General features: G+C 34.8%; 1 protein-coding gene across 1 annotated transcript in view; it reads right to left on the reverse strand.

Moving 5' to 3' along the window:
- CHN1 (chimerin 1) overlaps positions 1-16,883 on the reverse strand; it is a 179,700-nt gene that overhangs the window by 131,965 nt on the left and 30,852 nt on the right. The window contains exon 2 of the mRNA XM_063095144.1: positions 5,353-5,391. Coding sequence (XP_062951214.1) covers positions 5,353-5,391 — 39 coding nt within the window. The remainder of the gene's footprint in view (positions 1-5,352; positions 5,392-16,883) is intronic.

A 16,883-nucleotide genomic window follows, 5' to 3' on the forward strand; every position in this document is an offset into this window, starting at 1 on the left:
TTTTTCCCGTTTATACTACAAATATCTATCTTCACAGATAATCTCCCCTAAAAACAAAATTACTGAGCCAGTTACCACCACTTATTCAACTAAGGCAAATAGAGCAAAAAGGAAGAATTCAGATACTGAAAAAGCTTGCCAAAAGAGCAGATAATTTTTAGGGTATCTGAAATTATATCGCTGGAAATTATACTGCTACCATGACCACCTTCTAGCCTCACTTCAGACTTTTTGATTTAAAATGTTTATCTCCGATTACCTGTTTATCTTTTGATTTAAAATGTTTAAATATTTTGATTTAAAAGGTTATCTATCTTGAAGAGATTTTTTTTTCTATTTCTACATACAAGGGTATTTCAGAAGTTCATGGAAAGATTCATATTTTTTAATTCTATTTTTCCACAAACTTCTAAAAGTACCCTCATATATAACCACATATAACTGAATTTAAATTAATGCTGTAGTTAAATACTTAGACATTTTGTCAACGTAATATCAAACTATCCAGACATCTGGAACTGCCATATAACAAGTGCCTCAGATTTCAACTGGATATCATCATATAGACTCCACCTCTGACGACATTCATTCATATATGTCATGGAAACTGCCCTTTATTACTATGCAAAGATATAAAGCATTGTGGTTAAGAATTTGAACTCTTGAACCAAACCTCTTGGAGTCTGAACACTGGGGTTCTGCCACTAACACTGCATACTTTACCTCAGTTTCCCTCATTTGTAAAATGAGGATAACAATAGTTTCTACTTCAGAGATAACTGTATTAAATAATTTACTATAGTAAAAGATTTAAAATAGTCCCTGGCACATAGTAAATACTCTATAAAGATTAGCTACTATTATATGTAAGTAATTGATATTAATTCAAAAAATTCTTTATAATAATATTTGATTACCAGGATGCATCTTGAGTTCATCACTAAGACACAACATCAGGGTAATGTTATAATTTAAAAGGAACCGAGAAGATACAGCTTTATTGTTTAAAAACCAAAAAACAAACAAAGAAATTCCTAAGTAATGTTTGGCATTCTGCTGATAGAAATATATTCCTTTGCCTTTTTTTCCTGGTTGCAAAAATCCCTAAGAGAGATAATACATTAAAATAGTTTTAGATACCCATATTTCATTGTGACACATATTCCTATGAAAACAGTTTCACAGATTAAAAGGATGATGTGAAGGAAGTGATTCTGAGATGGCCAAGGGAAGAAATAACATTGAAATCACACTTGTCTGGCTCTGATAGTGAGATCATACATATATCACCCAAAATCTTTGTAAATCTCCATCCTCCTAAAGAGAAGCCAAAACATAATTTGTAAGATGGGAGGATTCTTCAGGTCCGTTCTTCCACATTGGTAACTGTAACTATAGGGTGAAAATTTAGTTCACATCTCTGCTTTGATCAGTAATTCTCAAAAGATTAGATATTTTCCTTTGTCAAGAAAATGCACTGTGAAGTACTGTCACTTATGAAACCCAATTATGAGAACTGAATGATAGTCAAGAAGAACATTAAAAATTACTAGAGAAAGTAAAAGGTTGATTTTGATTCAAAGCACAAACACTGTATAGTATCTGGTTATCATCAGTAAACATTTACCTATTCAGTAAGCAAACATTAAGAAACGCCATTATAAAAAAAAGAATCATAGTATCGCCACATAGAAAAATGATCAAGGTTTCACCCTATGTTTTCATCAAAGGGTACAGTTTTTGGGGGTTTTTACTTTTTTAACATTAAATCTCATAAGGTTATTTACTTTTTCATTTCTTTCAGCCCTTCTGACTGCCTCAAAGGGTACTATTCTGTTTGGTGGAGAGGAGTGTTTAGGCAAATGCTTTCTGATTGGCTATCAATGGTTAGTCTATCTTTAAAACATTTTCTTTTTTTTGACCAGTACGGGGATCGCAACCCTCGGCATGGTGTGGTCTGTACCACGCTCAGCCAGTGAGCGCACCGGCCATCCCTATATAGGATCCGAACCTGCAGCCTTGGCGCTACCAGCACCACACTCTCCCGAGTGAGCCACGGGGCCAGCCCTTTAAAACTCATTTTTAATAAATAATATATGGGGGGGCTTTGGGTATCTTATAACCAAATAGAGCAAATTTGGATTCAGGAAACACCTATCAAAAGAATTACTAAAAAATTATACAGTAGTATGGTCTAATTAATTTAGGCCCTTCTCCCTCACTTTGGAATTTTTGATAATTTGAATTAAAACTCAGCTTAATTTAAACAGGCACAATCATGAAATAATTTGCCAAAATTAATAGCTAAATTCAAGATCAGAGGATAAAGTACTTAACATATCTTCAATCACCATAGAAATGTCAATGCCTATAAACTTATTAAGGAAATTCTCAGCCCTAGACACAATAATACACTGTTAATCAAGCTCAGAGATAAAAATCAGTATCTTGAAGGCAAAACTGATTCATATGTGTTCTGTTTGCTGTCTTTTAAAAATTAAGAGACTAAACAACAACAAAAGCAGAAGAAAATTCCAGCTTCTCTTGAAAACTCAGAAGATGTGACAACACTGGACCCAGAGTCTCACATGACAACCAAAGGGGAGATAATTCTGAGTTGCTCCTTACAGACAGGGTATCCATCGTCTGCTTTCTCGCAGCCCGTACCTGGTTTGCTTGTCTCATTTATTATATGTAAGGCTTCTGGTTTAATTCAAACAATATGGATTGAAAAGCAATAAAACTATTTGTTTAAAAAGAATCCTCAACTTAAGATTTCTCACTAATTCTATGTTCCTATTTGTTTGTATTTGTAAGGTTTTACAACTGTTTTTATAAGCTCAATTGAGTCCAAAGGCATGGGGAAAACAAGTTTCTCGTAGAATCACAGTGAAAGTTAAGTTTCTCACGGAATCACACTGTGACAAGCTGTTCAGACCGCACCATGCCAAAGTCAGGAAAAAAACCTACATATCCTAACATGTAGCAACTTTTGACACTAAAATTAAATTGTCCCCTTTAAGTTTTAGTAGATGTAATACAAAATAGAAGTGAACAATCAGAACTACTTGAAGAGTTTTCATTCTGCATATATCTCCCTTCCATGGACTGACATACCTGATTTTTTTAAATATCTCGATCCATTTCAATTTTATTACCATTTTGAGAATTTTTTTATAACTAAATTTAAGTTGCATCATAGAGAAGATGCTAGATGCATTACAGTTTGTCAGTCCAAAAGACTGTCAGCAGAATTTACTGTCAATTATCAATTCTAAACCAGATATATATAGGTCTAGCCTCAGAATTAAACAAAATTATTAAGCTCAATTATTAAGGTCATAGTTAATACTCTAGTTCAATTATTTAAAATTCCAGTCTCTCTTGAAAAAATAAGGGTATAAAAGGCTTGTCAGTTTTTAAAATTTTTCCTGATAAAAAATGTAAAGACTCCTGAGTAGATGAACTCCTTAAGGTACTATAAATAAATACCTTACTGGAGATCACTTACAGCTATCTGTAAAATTATAAAATTGTTTGAGAGTGGCAAAGCCAAAACAAACAAAAAGCAAACAAAAAGATTCAACCTAATGATCATTTTCCCTAGAAGCAGAATTTTGACAAATACATATAACAATCTATATGATTATCATAACAATTCATTGTTAGAAGGCAATTTTTATGTGTTTTCTTGTTAGTTAAAATTTGCACATATTCAAATCTGGGAAAATTAACATCATGATTTTATAAGAAAAATTCATATAATCAATTAAAAAGGGACCTTTCCACTTGGCCTTAACACAGTTTAATAATAAAATTTCCTTAAATCAGAAGTTCTTTCATTCGGTGGTCAGAAGATAAAAACCCATTCTAATAATTTTCTCCGAGTTTCTACTATTGAAATGATGGTAGAGAGATCAGGTATTGAAGTCACTGAGGGAAATTATAAAACTCAGAAACAGAATTTTCACCAAAAAACTGTCACCAACTATAAAACTCAGTTATAGAATTGTCACCAAAAAAAGAAATATGCCATTTTTTTAGACGAATGGTAGCTACTGTAAGACATATGAAGATACACAAAATATAAATTACATATATTTCATTTACTAATACTCTTTGGGGGAAAAGTCACCACAAACTCAGTAATAGTCTGAGGCTTCATAAATGTTCTTACATTAAAAATGTTCAGGGCACAAGTCGGAGCAAAGAGGACAAAGACAAACTAAAAACCAGAAATAGAGAGAAGAATTTTAAATAGGCTTCCAGACGATGAGATTATAAGCCAAATCTTTAGGAGGTAAAGAACATTAATCATTTTTACACATTCTTAGAACTATCCTTCCCAGAAAAAAAGAAAAAAAAAAAAAAGACCAGTGGGGGGGACAGGGAAGGATCTACAGTAATACTTTTAGAGAATGTTCATATTTTACTTATTATAATTAGCCCAAAGTGGCATTCTATTAAAATAAAACTACCTGTTGTTCTGGGAACATAAAACCAATGAGAATCTGAATTGCTGCTCCTTCGGGTAGCAAATTTCAGCAATTTAAAAACATTAAAATTTAGAATAATTCTCAACATTTATAAAGATGTTAGTAATCTATATTTAAAGTACAGGTTTCTCAGGTTGCTTATTTGACTCTATTGATAACAAACAAAAAATGTACGGTACTGTTTCCACAACAGTACATTCATAGATTTTTAAAAATTACTCTGATTATATTACCCCTATTTCTACTGTTAAAAAATCTGAAATGCCTTTTACTTGAAATAATATTCTCTAGGGAACAAGGAAGGAAAAATAAAGGACTAGGAACCTAGACTCTTTTGAAGAAATATTTATTCTAATGCAAATTTTAAAGATCAATATAGAAATCAAATGCTCCTCTGTTATATTCGGGGAAAGCAGTTATTAAAAAAAAAAGACCACTTTTTTTTTGCTTCTTTTCACCCATTTTTTTCTACCAAGATAGCCTCCTGATATTTTCCTTTTTCCATATAAAGAGTCAGATTCTGAGAATAATTAGACTGCTTGAATTCTTGTTAGCTTCTCCTTGCGTTAGTTTTATCAGCCATTCTTAACAAGTGGTCTTAAGTTCTACTACATGAAATTCATGCAAGCTCAGTGGGATGAGATGCATTCCAGACATACAAACCATTTATTTACAGACTTTGTAGAAACACTCATTTTGCCACAATTACTTCTATGATTATTCCCAAAACTTGTTGTGAATTAATTTTTCAATAATGGGTACAAAATGGAATGAATCTTTATATCTAATGATCCCAATATTTTTATTTTACTTATAAAGCACTATAACACACAATTAAATTTATTTGTATACTTACAGTAAGATTTCCAAACAGGAGGTCTATATTCATCGGTATCTGAAAAAATAAACATCAAATTAACATTACTGAATACTTACATTTTAAATAAGATATTCTCATGATTAATCCATTTAACATATATTTGTGGATGTCTATTTGTCCTAGGCATTATGGTAGGCACTAACGGGCTTTCAAAGGTTTTTGAGTCTTGGTCCTTACTTTCTTGGAGTACAGTTTTACAAAGATGTTCAAAGATAGTTACTGTATTTATCCAACTGCTAATCACATAAAAACATCAAGATTAATTTTTACTGCTGGCACTCAGTTCTTACGGTCAATAAAGTCTTTGTTACTTTGGGCTCAGTGATTATTTCACTGAAAGATCTCTGTAATCACTGGAATTTTTCTTTTTCAGTCAAATTGATCACACAACAATTTTAATCCCAGAAACGTTGAGTATTTCTATATTTCCCCAATTACATTTGGGGGGATTCTAGTGTAACTGGTTTTACTAACACAAGGAGAGAAGAGCAGCAAGGTACAGACCTTAGTCCTCATACATCCTGGACAATCAAAACCAGGAAATGAGAAACACTTTAATGGAAGAGAGTGTATCTAGGGAACCACAAAGAACATGAGGTGAACATCTGCACATCTGCTCTCAAGTCCATTTCCCCTCACCCTGCTTGAGTGTGGATGTGGGTGACAGTGTGAGGAGACCATGGAAAGAGATAGAAATACAAGCTCATGAGGGAGATGGAGTAATTAGAGAAAGGAGGAGAGGGACCAGTGTGGTCTGGCTTCTCATGAGCAAAGCATAGCTAATGAATAATTTTGTCAGCCAAAAGCTCTGCCTGCAAGACAATGTAGCCAAATCGGCAGACACAATTATCATTATTATTCTATTATGGTGAAAGGCATGGCCAGCCACATCACCTGGCTCTGCTGGCATCCATTAGGGAATCTGATCCTAAAAATCTTGGTCTTCCAAGGAGGCAAGAAATTCTTGGAAAGATGATTGAGAAGGCTGAATCTGTAGCCCAAATAAAATGGTCATCGTCTCAAAACATTCAGCCCCCTATTTCCAACCTTTAAAATGCAATCTCACACTTCATTTACAGTGTGTTATCATAAACCACACAAACAGTTTGAGTCAGAAGACTATAGCAAGACTACTAATAATGGGCATAAGAAAATAAAAGGGAAATTCTAAGTCACATGGAAACTGCTTGGTGCCCAGTAGAAATGTTCAAATATGTTTGCTTAAAGAACAAAGAAAGAACAAGAATAAATAATGAATGAAGCAATGCAGCAAATACATTTGATTCTCATTACTTGCAGTAGTTATGTTCTATAAAGTCACCTCAAAAACAAATCTAGGAGCAAATACTGAATAATTGCTCCTAGGGGAAACACAGGGTTAGGTTCCTGTGTGCCTCTGGTCCCAACATTTTTATCAGCCAATCAGCACATAATCTTGTTTTATGTGTGTTTCTCTTTAAACGACACCTTATTGAGTATATACTATTGATTTATTAACACTGAACTCCAGTCAAAAGCACTACAAGTCATGCCTGTATGAAGCTTATCTAACGCATGTATTTTCTCCAGAAGATACATTATAGTCTTCTTGCACTTAGGAACCCAGACAGCACTTCAGTGGGGGCCATTTTAAACAACACCACACTTGGGGGCCATTTTAAACAACAAAATTATCAACCAAAAACCCCCACAAAAATGCAAAAACTGTGGCACTAAATAGACCATGAAAAGGATACTTGTTTACAGTATGAGAGCTGAAACAAGAAGGCAGAGCACTGCCTTGTTTGACCACAGCTGGGACCATGCAAGTCATATGACTCAAATTTTTTACTGCTCTGTGAATATTCACAAATGACTGCAAAAGCGCCACAAGTATTTAGGATTCCAAATAAATGTTAGCGAGTAAGCAAATTTGCAAATATAGAATCCATGAATAATGAAGATTGACTGTAAATAGTAAGCAATTATGCAGGCAAACTGCCAGCTCAAGGGAACTCACCTAGTAATGATAAAAAGTAGGATGAAACATGACCTTAATGCAGTGATTTACAGATATATACATATGTGTGTTTCCTCTTCTAGGTGGGTGGGGGTGTATGTGTGTGTGTGTTTTGGGGGTTAATTATATTGAAGTTTCTCTCAATAGTAAATCATAATTAATTCAACTGTATTTTCTCAGTAATAGGAAAATTTTGCCTGTAAGCATTCAAGTAATTTTACGACTTCACTGATGATATATGAATGTTGCTATAATGTCATTCACTCCTAAGGAGTATGATATGTGGTCAGTTCAGGGTTTTGAGGAGAGCATAAATTTAGTCTCTTTACGATCATCCATATTCTACGTGTGTCTCAGCCTCCCTGCCAGGATCCAAACCATAAGCTACAGTGGTCAGGCCCCTCCTGATCCACCATGTGGAAGACACCATGTGAGGCCAGGAAGGGAGCGGGCACTCAACCAGACTGGGACCCTGTGTAGTAAAGAATTTAACCTTGCCCCAGAAGAGGTCTGGCCTTTGCCCCTGGCTCCTAAGAAATAATCTTTGTTTGCCTGGGAGCCTGGGGCTAGCCATAAAGAAACAATGAGATTTAGGATAGGGTTTTAGGACAGAAGTAACAGCTGATCAAGCACATGGACAATCAATGAACCATGCCTATGTAATAAAGCCCCAATAAAAGCTCTGAACACTGAGGCTTGGGAGAGTTTCTCTGGTTGGAAATATTCCATATGTGTTGTCACACATACATGGAGGAAGACTACACATCTTGACCCCACACAGAGAGGACAACAGAAGCTCCACATTTTGTATTTGTCCTGGACCATGCCCTTTGTGCTTCCTCCCTCAGCTGATTTTAATCTTTATCCTTTCCCTGTAATGAACCATGACTGTGAGTATAATAGTGTTTAGTGAGTTCTGTTAAGTCCTTCTAGCCAATTATAGGCCCTGAAGATGGTTTGGGAAACTCCCCCACAACATGCAATTGGTGTCAGAAGTGAGGGAAGTCTTAAGGGATTGTGCCCTCAAACTTTGTAGTTGGCTTTAACTCCTCACAGACCTCTGCAAAGCCTGCACCTATGAGATGACTTTGACTTTGAAGAAAGTGAGAGAGAAAGAGGCTAATACTCAAAGTCCTAACTCTGTGGAACTGTGTACCTAATGCTAGACAGGGCTTTCTCAGGGAAACATCAACCTTTACTTGCTCTGTGACTTTAGGAAATACACCACCTCTATGAATCTTAATTTCTTTATAAGATAGAATAACCTATCATCTAAAATGGGAATCGTAACAACAAAGGTTTGTTGTGAGGACTAAATCAGGTGTTATACATAAAGCACTTTGCACTGAGGAGAACTTTAGAAAATAAGCACCGTCTCCTGCCTTCACCAAAAGTGAATTTAAAAGCACAGTACTACCATATTAGCTTCAAGCTATTGTTATGATTTCAGTCATCTATTTCCCTTTTATTGTTTTGTTCTTCCATGTACACCTATTCTATCATTCAAGATGCTACAGATCAAAATCATGTGGTCACATAAAATTAGTATTAGCAAATAACCTAGAAATATTGGAAGAAAAGTTTGAGTTTCTTTTAATATTAAAACAATTGTAATTATTAATGACATTTAAGGGCACAGTTTAGGTTTTAAAAGTCTTCTCCTAGCAATCTAATTTTGCTGGTGGGACTGTAAACTGGCACAATCTCTCTGGGGAGCATGGTGATAACATTAAGCTTTTAAAAGAGTGTAACACTTTGAAGTTTTAAGGGGAAAGCTGAATGGCCTCAGAAAGTGTGCCTCAACCTTTTGATATGCAGAATTGGTTGCTAAAGTCACGGAGACAAATTTTCCAGATCCCTAAATCCTTCTGGAAAGGAAAAAAACATTACCCCAATCTTTGATACTGAGATTCAAAATTAAAGAGTTCTGTCACAGAAGATATTCGTAGCCCAAACCAAGTTCCACTGGCAAAAGAGACAGAGATACTCCTAAAATAAAATGGCTTTGAAGAAGGATTAATTGAAACTGGTGATCTAGGGTTACACAAAGGGCTTCTGGGTTCATCAGGGAAGGCAAATTCTGGCACAGCCTTAGAAGGCTGCATGAAGTGTCTCTGACCTCAGCCTCCCTGGCACACAAGTAAAAGAGTGAACTAAAAAAAATCTGCAATCCTGACCTTCAGTTAGGGTCATTGCTGTGACCTGAGCCATGGTCTAACCAGATACAGCATCCTAGCAACAGTCAGGTAAGCACCTATCAACAAACAGTGCAGGGCTGGCCTTCAACACTGATAGAAAATGATAAAGAGAAATAGTGTACTATTTTACTGCAGTTCTCTTTCTAGCATTTGCAAGAGGATGGGACCACTCTGGGACTGAGTAAGCCTCCCGGAATTCAAACTTGGAGGTAGAGACCACCTAAAGAGGAAGATATTGAATTTCCTGCTAATTGGGGCACTGATTAACAGAAAAAAAAAATGAGAGTATATTTGGCCCTGAATATACATGCCAATTCCTTCTGTATACCTTTTGACCCAGCAGTTCTATTTCTAGGAATCTACTGTAGAACAATTAAAGATTTTTGAAAAATGTTAATATAGAAGAATATCACTGCAATATTACTTTTAAGCTAAAAAACTGGATTCACCCTAAATGTCCAACAATTGGAAACTGATATAATCAATTATGATATATTCCAGCTTGAAGACACCTTGACTACGTGAAAAGAACTTCACCTTTTAATCTGTTAGGAAGTCTGTTCTCTTTTAAATTTTTAAATCTTACAAATCAGTGGCTGCCAAACATTTTGGTCTCAGAAATCTGGATTCTAAAGAGCTTTTAATATTTATTGATATTAACCATATCAGAAATTAAAACGGCAATTTTAACAGTTTTTTTGTTAATTCATTTAAAAATAATAAACCCACTGCACTTTAACATTTTTATGAAAAATAACTTTATTTTTCAAACAAAAAATTGGTTTTACATTTTGTACATCTCTTTAATGTCTCCTAATACAAGCCAGCTGAATTTCAAATCTGTGTCTGTTGGTACATCACATGCCATGTAGCTTCTGGAAGATTCAACTAGACACTTATAAGAGAACTAGAGTGAAAAAAGTCAAATTATGTCTTAGTGTTATTACGAAAATAATTTTGACCCTGTAGCAACTCTGAAAACACTTGGGGATCCACAGGGATCTGTAGGCCATACTTTGAGAATAACTTTCGAACAGTCATATCTAGGATAATGAGGAAAGTGGGATAAGATACATTTCATCTAATAGAAGAAATACAGAAATTAACTAAGAAGAGAAAAGAGAAGTAATCATGTTCTTTTAGCACAGAGCAGCACCTTGTTCACAGGAAGTTCACAGGGCCAGCAAGCACCAAACGTCTATAGTCTGAAGGGCTCTAATCATCTCTTTTTGATTCAGAAAATCCACCCAGACCCAGCATACAAACGTGTCAGACGTCCACCACTACAGCATGACTGAGAATGAGAAGTAGACAATCTTCAGAAACAGATGCTTAAAATAAACTTTGCATGATATGGATGAGTATTTAAATTAAGTACATACCCACAAAATCCATTATAAGGTTCTCTCCATTGCCTTTGAGTGTCAGTAATACTTTTCATATCTAACACAAAAGATAGTTTTGTAAAAATATCAGTTATGCTGGCATACAGAAATGTTAAAATATTACAAAACTTTCATTCATTCAATAAACATGTATTAAATACCTTTTATGAGTAATGGTGTCAGTTATAAGGAGGATGTACATACAGTTTATGCCTTCAATGGCAGTAAGGGAAATAAGGTGGTTATTATCTACAAACAAAGTAATATAATAAGAGTAATATAAGGTTTACAAACCATCATCTTGTCAAATGTCTGGCAAGAATAGGTCTCTGATAAGCATTTGCTGAACTGATGAACGATAGGAAGAGGAATCACTTTTGGCCATGGTGTCAAGAAACACAAACCAGAGGTGGTACTATCTAACAAGGCCTTTGAAGGATGGATGATTTTTTAAGTAAAAGGGCTTGGAATAAGAGGCAGAACAACACTAAACAGAGAGAACACAACGAATAGGGCACAGAAACAAGAATGTTCAGTGCCTGAGGAATGACAAAGAATGCAGAATGGTTGAAATAAAAGACATGCTGAGAAAAGTTTGCAACTTATGCACTGAAGGGAACCTGGGCTGAGCTATCCAGGAGGCATTCATAAATAATGCACCATGCATTTTTCTCTGCTGTGTACATACTTCCAAGTAAACACTCAAGATATATGACAACAGAGAGGAATACTGTAGTCAAGTCCAGGTCACTTCTCAACAGTCAGAAAAAACAAGCCAGGTAATAAGAATGCCAAAGCCAGAAAACACAGCAAGCACAACTGATGGAGACTCACAAGAGGGAGAAAGTAAAGGACTCAAAATCACATATTAAGGCCTGGGAAGCTGAAGGGACAGCTTCAAGCCTAGCAAGGGGTTAAGTAAGAAGATAGGTTCTGTTTGAGACTTCTCCTTGGTGACTCGATGCAAAAATTTAAACAAACTCATGAACATGAAAAAGATGAGATTAGTAAACTACTGGGAAAATAATAACCAAGTTAATTAGTATGTACAGTACAATCTCAAATTTTTTTCCATTTTTTATAAATGAAAGAAAAGATGTGTATATGAATGTGTATGTGTACGTATGGGCATAGACGGACAAGGAAGGAGATCATTTAAACATATTATTACAAAGTCTATCATATTTATGAAAAATGACTTTATTTTTCTTGCTTATTTAAACTCAAACATACAGATTTTAAGCAAGACTTAGTGTTAAACGCATTGTTGCTTATAATCTTTTGTGCTGCCTTTTTCTCTAAATATTAATATTTCTAGGACATTCATTTTTCCTTTAAATATTAAAAATTTCAAGGTATTTATCTGTGCCTTTGAACAGTGATCTTTAAAAGCCCCTAGTAAAATATATCTAGGATACTATCTCTGATATAATTTACAACATTAGGCTATCCAGGAAGTAATCAAAAGTGTTCACTTATTGACTGACAGGATTAAAGCTATGTATAAATACCCTAGTGTCCTGATATTTTTAGATTAATTTAAAATATTATATGATTGAATAAATCCTTATACTCCCTCCAATTAGATTCTATTAACATCTAATACATCTATAGATATGAGGGTACTTCAAAAAATTCATGGAAAAATTCATATTAAGTTCATGGAAAGATTCATATTATCTTTTAATTCTATTTTTCCACAAACTTTATGAAGTATTGTTAAAAATGACTGACCCTGTATTGTTAAAAATGACTGACCTTTGAAAACAAAAATAATTTTATTCTTTTTATTACATATAGTTCTGTGTATCATTGTATATTAATGTCTTATGCATTCTTTGATTTAGAACAATATTCCTCTGGTGAAGTTAAACCTCCTTAAATTTTTATTTTAAAAGATAAATAGTTCATTCTAGAACAGACTAGAGTATTAAGTTTAAACTGTTTTAGGCTCAAACCAAAGGCATTTACAACTTTTAAACAATATGATGGGTTTTCTCAAAAAGAACTATGTCATAATTTAAATGAGGTTTTAGATTAATAACAGGAACACTCAAAACCTGTATAATTAATGTTTTAAAGCATATTTGTTTCAGATTGCCTATAGTTTGAAAGTTAACAATGTTGATTTCTATAAAAAGAATGACATTTACTGACAAGAAAAAGAGCATTTCTTCCCTTCAAATGAAGACTCACCTTTGAACCAAATAACAAGAAACTCCCTGTACTGCTTTAACCCAAAAATGTAAGGCATTAATGATTAATCCTCACCTGCTGCTGTTCTGTTTCCGTACCAAATTTGGACACACCAAAATAATCACATGCTTATGACCACAAAACTCTATTTTACTGTGAAGTCATCTTTTAAAAGAACACTGGCACATAATAAACAATAAATACAAAGTTGCTCACTCTAAAAGAAATACGTTTCTTAGAAAACAAAATTCACAATAAAAATTAAAAGGATCATAACATACACAATTCTAAACTCATGTGAAAACAAATAAAAATATGCCTCACTAAGTCTCTAGGTACCTCACATCTTGACTAAAAATGTTCTTTCCCAGAAATGCTTCAAAATGTGGAAAGAAGTCATTTCAACTAAGACAATTAAAATTCACCCTGCGAAGTCACGGCCAATTCAGGTCAGTTGAATTCACTCTTAGAAGCAACAAAGTCATTTAAAACTGTCCCAAGTTGAAAACTGATGTGTCATGATTCAACTCTGACAAAAATAAACTCTTTTTAAAACTAAAGATAATTATTTGTTAATTCTTCAGAGAATAGTGACCCAGAACTGTCAACACCTGGAAATAATAGCTTCTGTGCAACTACAGTGTTCACCTGTATCCTCAAAGATCTCCAAAAACGAATATTTTGCAAATGCACTGCTCAAGTCTTCACCACGGACCCATAGCCTGAGCAAACAAAGCCTCCTAAATGAAATGTGAAGCCAACTTGGAAACCTCTTTAAAACTCTAGCTCGGCCTTTTATTAAAAACCTAAGCAAAGTTTCCTCTAAACAGCTTGGCTGACCTAGCAAACAGATTACACAAAGCCCTGCTGCTTACTCAAATCTTCCCACTATATTCTTGGAAACAAAAAGCAATATACAGGAACTGGGTCATTCAATTCAACCCAAAGGTGAGGGGTGTCATTTTCCAACCTACTATTTTCTTCTTCTAAATAAGAAGTCATATCTCTCTGAGTTTTTCTTCTTAAAGGATTTGGTCATTTCTGATACTGTTCAACCAAACATACTGGTATATTTACAGAAAGTCCTCAGATAGACCTACTTACCCACCGTCTTTTTAAAAGGGAACTTCAAAAAGAGATTTAGCTCCTGCCATACCTCTCAATAACATCTCAACATTCTCAACTGGGTCCCATTTGGATTTTGCTGGGTAAGAAAAATTCATCTGTAATAATATGATACATTTTCTGAAACCCTCTACCCCAGAAAACAGAATACATGAAACTCAACAATGGCAATAAACTACACCCTGATACTTCTCTGCATCTCTCTAAAATTAAAATGTAATAAATTAATTTTTATGAAGTCCTTGTAATTCTTCCTAAAAGGAATATAACGTATATTATGGATATTTTACTACAATAAACTATACCTAATGAACACTTTTTCCAAACCCAACTTTTTAGACTTTCAACCATCCATAGCACTTGAAGTTCCAGATATTAAAACTGTAACCAGATGAACATTCTATACAGAATTTTTGCTTTTTGTAAATACTAGTTCTAGAAAATAACCAGCTAAAAGTATACTTTTAGTGAGGATCTTCCTAGTCAGTTATCTAAAAACTATAACTCAGTTGTCTCAAATGCTCTCACCTCTTTCAGTAGACACAGCATATATCCTCCTTTTTCTTAAAAGAAAAATCGCAAACAATGTTTTCCTCCTTATCATTATCTTCAGTGTTATTCATCCTTTGGGACAAATTACTCCTAACCCATGCTTTTCCCATACTCCAACCTAGTTTTGTAGCAGTGACCCACTCGGATCCTTGCCCTTGGAAAAGGAATCTACTGTTAGATTCTTTGGCCAAGGAGTGTGTAATGTGTTCATTAGAACATGCATTATTCTTTCACACAGACTCACAGTTAGAATTCCCCAGTGATGAGAGACAATGTCATTTTGCCAGCAAGCATTAAAACAGCAATGTGTCAAAGTCTTCCTTACGTCAGTGTTTTCAAGCTTTATCAAGAAGACAAGAGCTCAGAAAATAGGATACACTAACCTTTAAATGAAACTCTATAGGAAAAGAGAAAGCTCCTATTAATAACATTTTGACATCTCTAGTAACTGATAGGGGAAAAGATCGCAACATTCCTCACCTTATGATAATTTTCAAATGCATTTATTTTAAATTGAACTTCTCTGGGAAAACTAACTACTCAGTCACTAAGAAGCAAAAAAAAAAAGTGGATTTGGAGGAACACAGAGAAGTGTGCTTTAGATTACAAGCTGCAGGGCCAAATGTGGAATAAGGCAGCTCACATCTGTAAGGAAGATGGCAAAGTCAGATATGGAAGTGATACTGTGTAAACCACAAATGAGCACAGCTGGATAATTCTAAGCACATGCTAACTGTCCTAAAGTATAATAAAATCCTCAGAATGGTTTAATTAACTATGCTTTGAGTCACTGATGACAGTATAGGCTGCCAAGATGCAAAAACTCTTTGGAAAGGAGAACTTGTGCTCCAAATTGATAGGTACCTGTTTTTCTTCCTTTGAGAGCAGAACCAGGGCATGAAAGATCTGTGGTTGTGGGGTCTCTTGCCAACACCAACATCCAACAAGGCCTAAAATGAACATGCAATGGACTGTTTGTTTTAAAGAAGTTCCTGCAGTGTGGAAACATAAGGAACAACTAACTGAAAGTACTCATATAACAGCAACAAAGGTCCATGATTTCTCAATTATAAAATCCAAATGCCTTGAAAAGTTAAAGTATTTTTACAACTTATTTGGCAGTAAACCCTGATATGACCTGAACCTGAAAGTATTTTTATAACTCTTTATAACTCATTTGGTGGCAAAAACCTCACCTGAACATATCTGAGAATATTTAGTCTTGATTTATCCCCCTGAGTATGACTATTCATTCGTTTCATCACTCTACTGTAGAAATATTAATATGTGATTACATAGCAATGCCTTGGACACTGCTGGGGGTAGTATAAAATATTCTATCTATGAAATATATTACCTTTCTAAAATCTGAAAAAAATCTGAATTCTCACCCACACCTGGTCCCAAGGGTTTTGAATAAGGGATTACAGACCTCTACTGTCATTAATATTTATGACTGATCATGTTAAAACCTAAGTCAGAACATGTCACTCTTCTGCTGGGTTCTCTCCAATAGCTTCCCATGTCACCCAGAATAAAAGCCGAACTATTTACAGCAGCTTACAAAGACTGCAATTCAAAGAGGACCACAACATTGGCATCACCTGGTAACTTGTTAGAAATGCAGAACTGTAGGACCCAATTCCCATCTATGAATCAGAATGTGCATTTTTCACAAGACCGAGTAATGTGTATGTACATTGACTTTTCAGAAGCACTGGCCTACAAGACCCCAGATGATGTGTCCCCCTTATCTCACTGGGTCCATCTATTCCTCCTCCTTCCTACCTACTCTTCTTCAGCCTCTTTTGGTTTCCTTGTCATTCATCAGATATATGAGACACGCTTCCACCTAGCTGTTTCCTCAGTCTGGAATATTCTCCCCCCAGGTATTTCTACGGCTTGTTCCCTCACCCACTTAAGTTCTCTACTCAGTGAGGCCTTCCCTGTCACACTATCTAAAAAGCTCAAAACCCTCTGACACTTCATATTCTTTTTTTTTCCTCCTCAGTATCACTATGTAAAGTATTATAAATTTCACCAATTTATGTT

The sequence above is a fragment of the Cynocephalus volans genome, chromosome 1, assembly GCF_027409185.1.
Source record: "Cynocephalus volans isolate mCynVol1 chromosome 1, mCynVol1.pri, whole genome shotgun sequence".
Classification (NCBI taxonomy): Eukaryota; Metazoa; Chordata; class Mammalia; order Dermoptera; family Cynocephalidae; genus Cynocephalus; species Cynocephalus volans.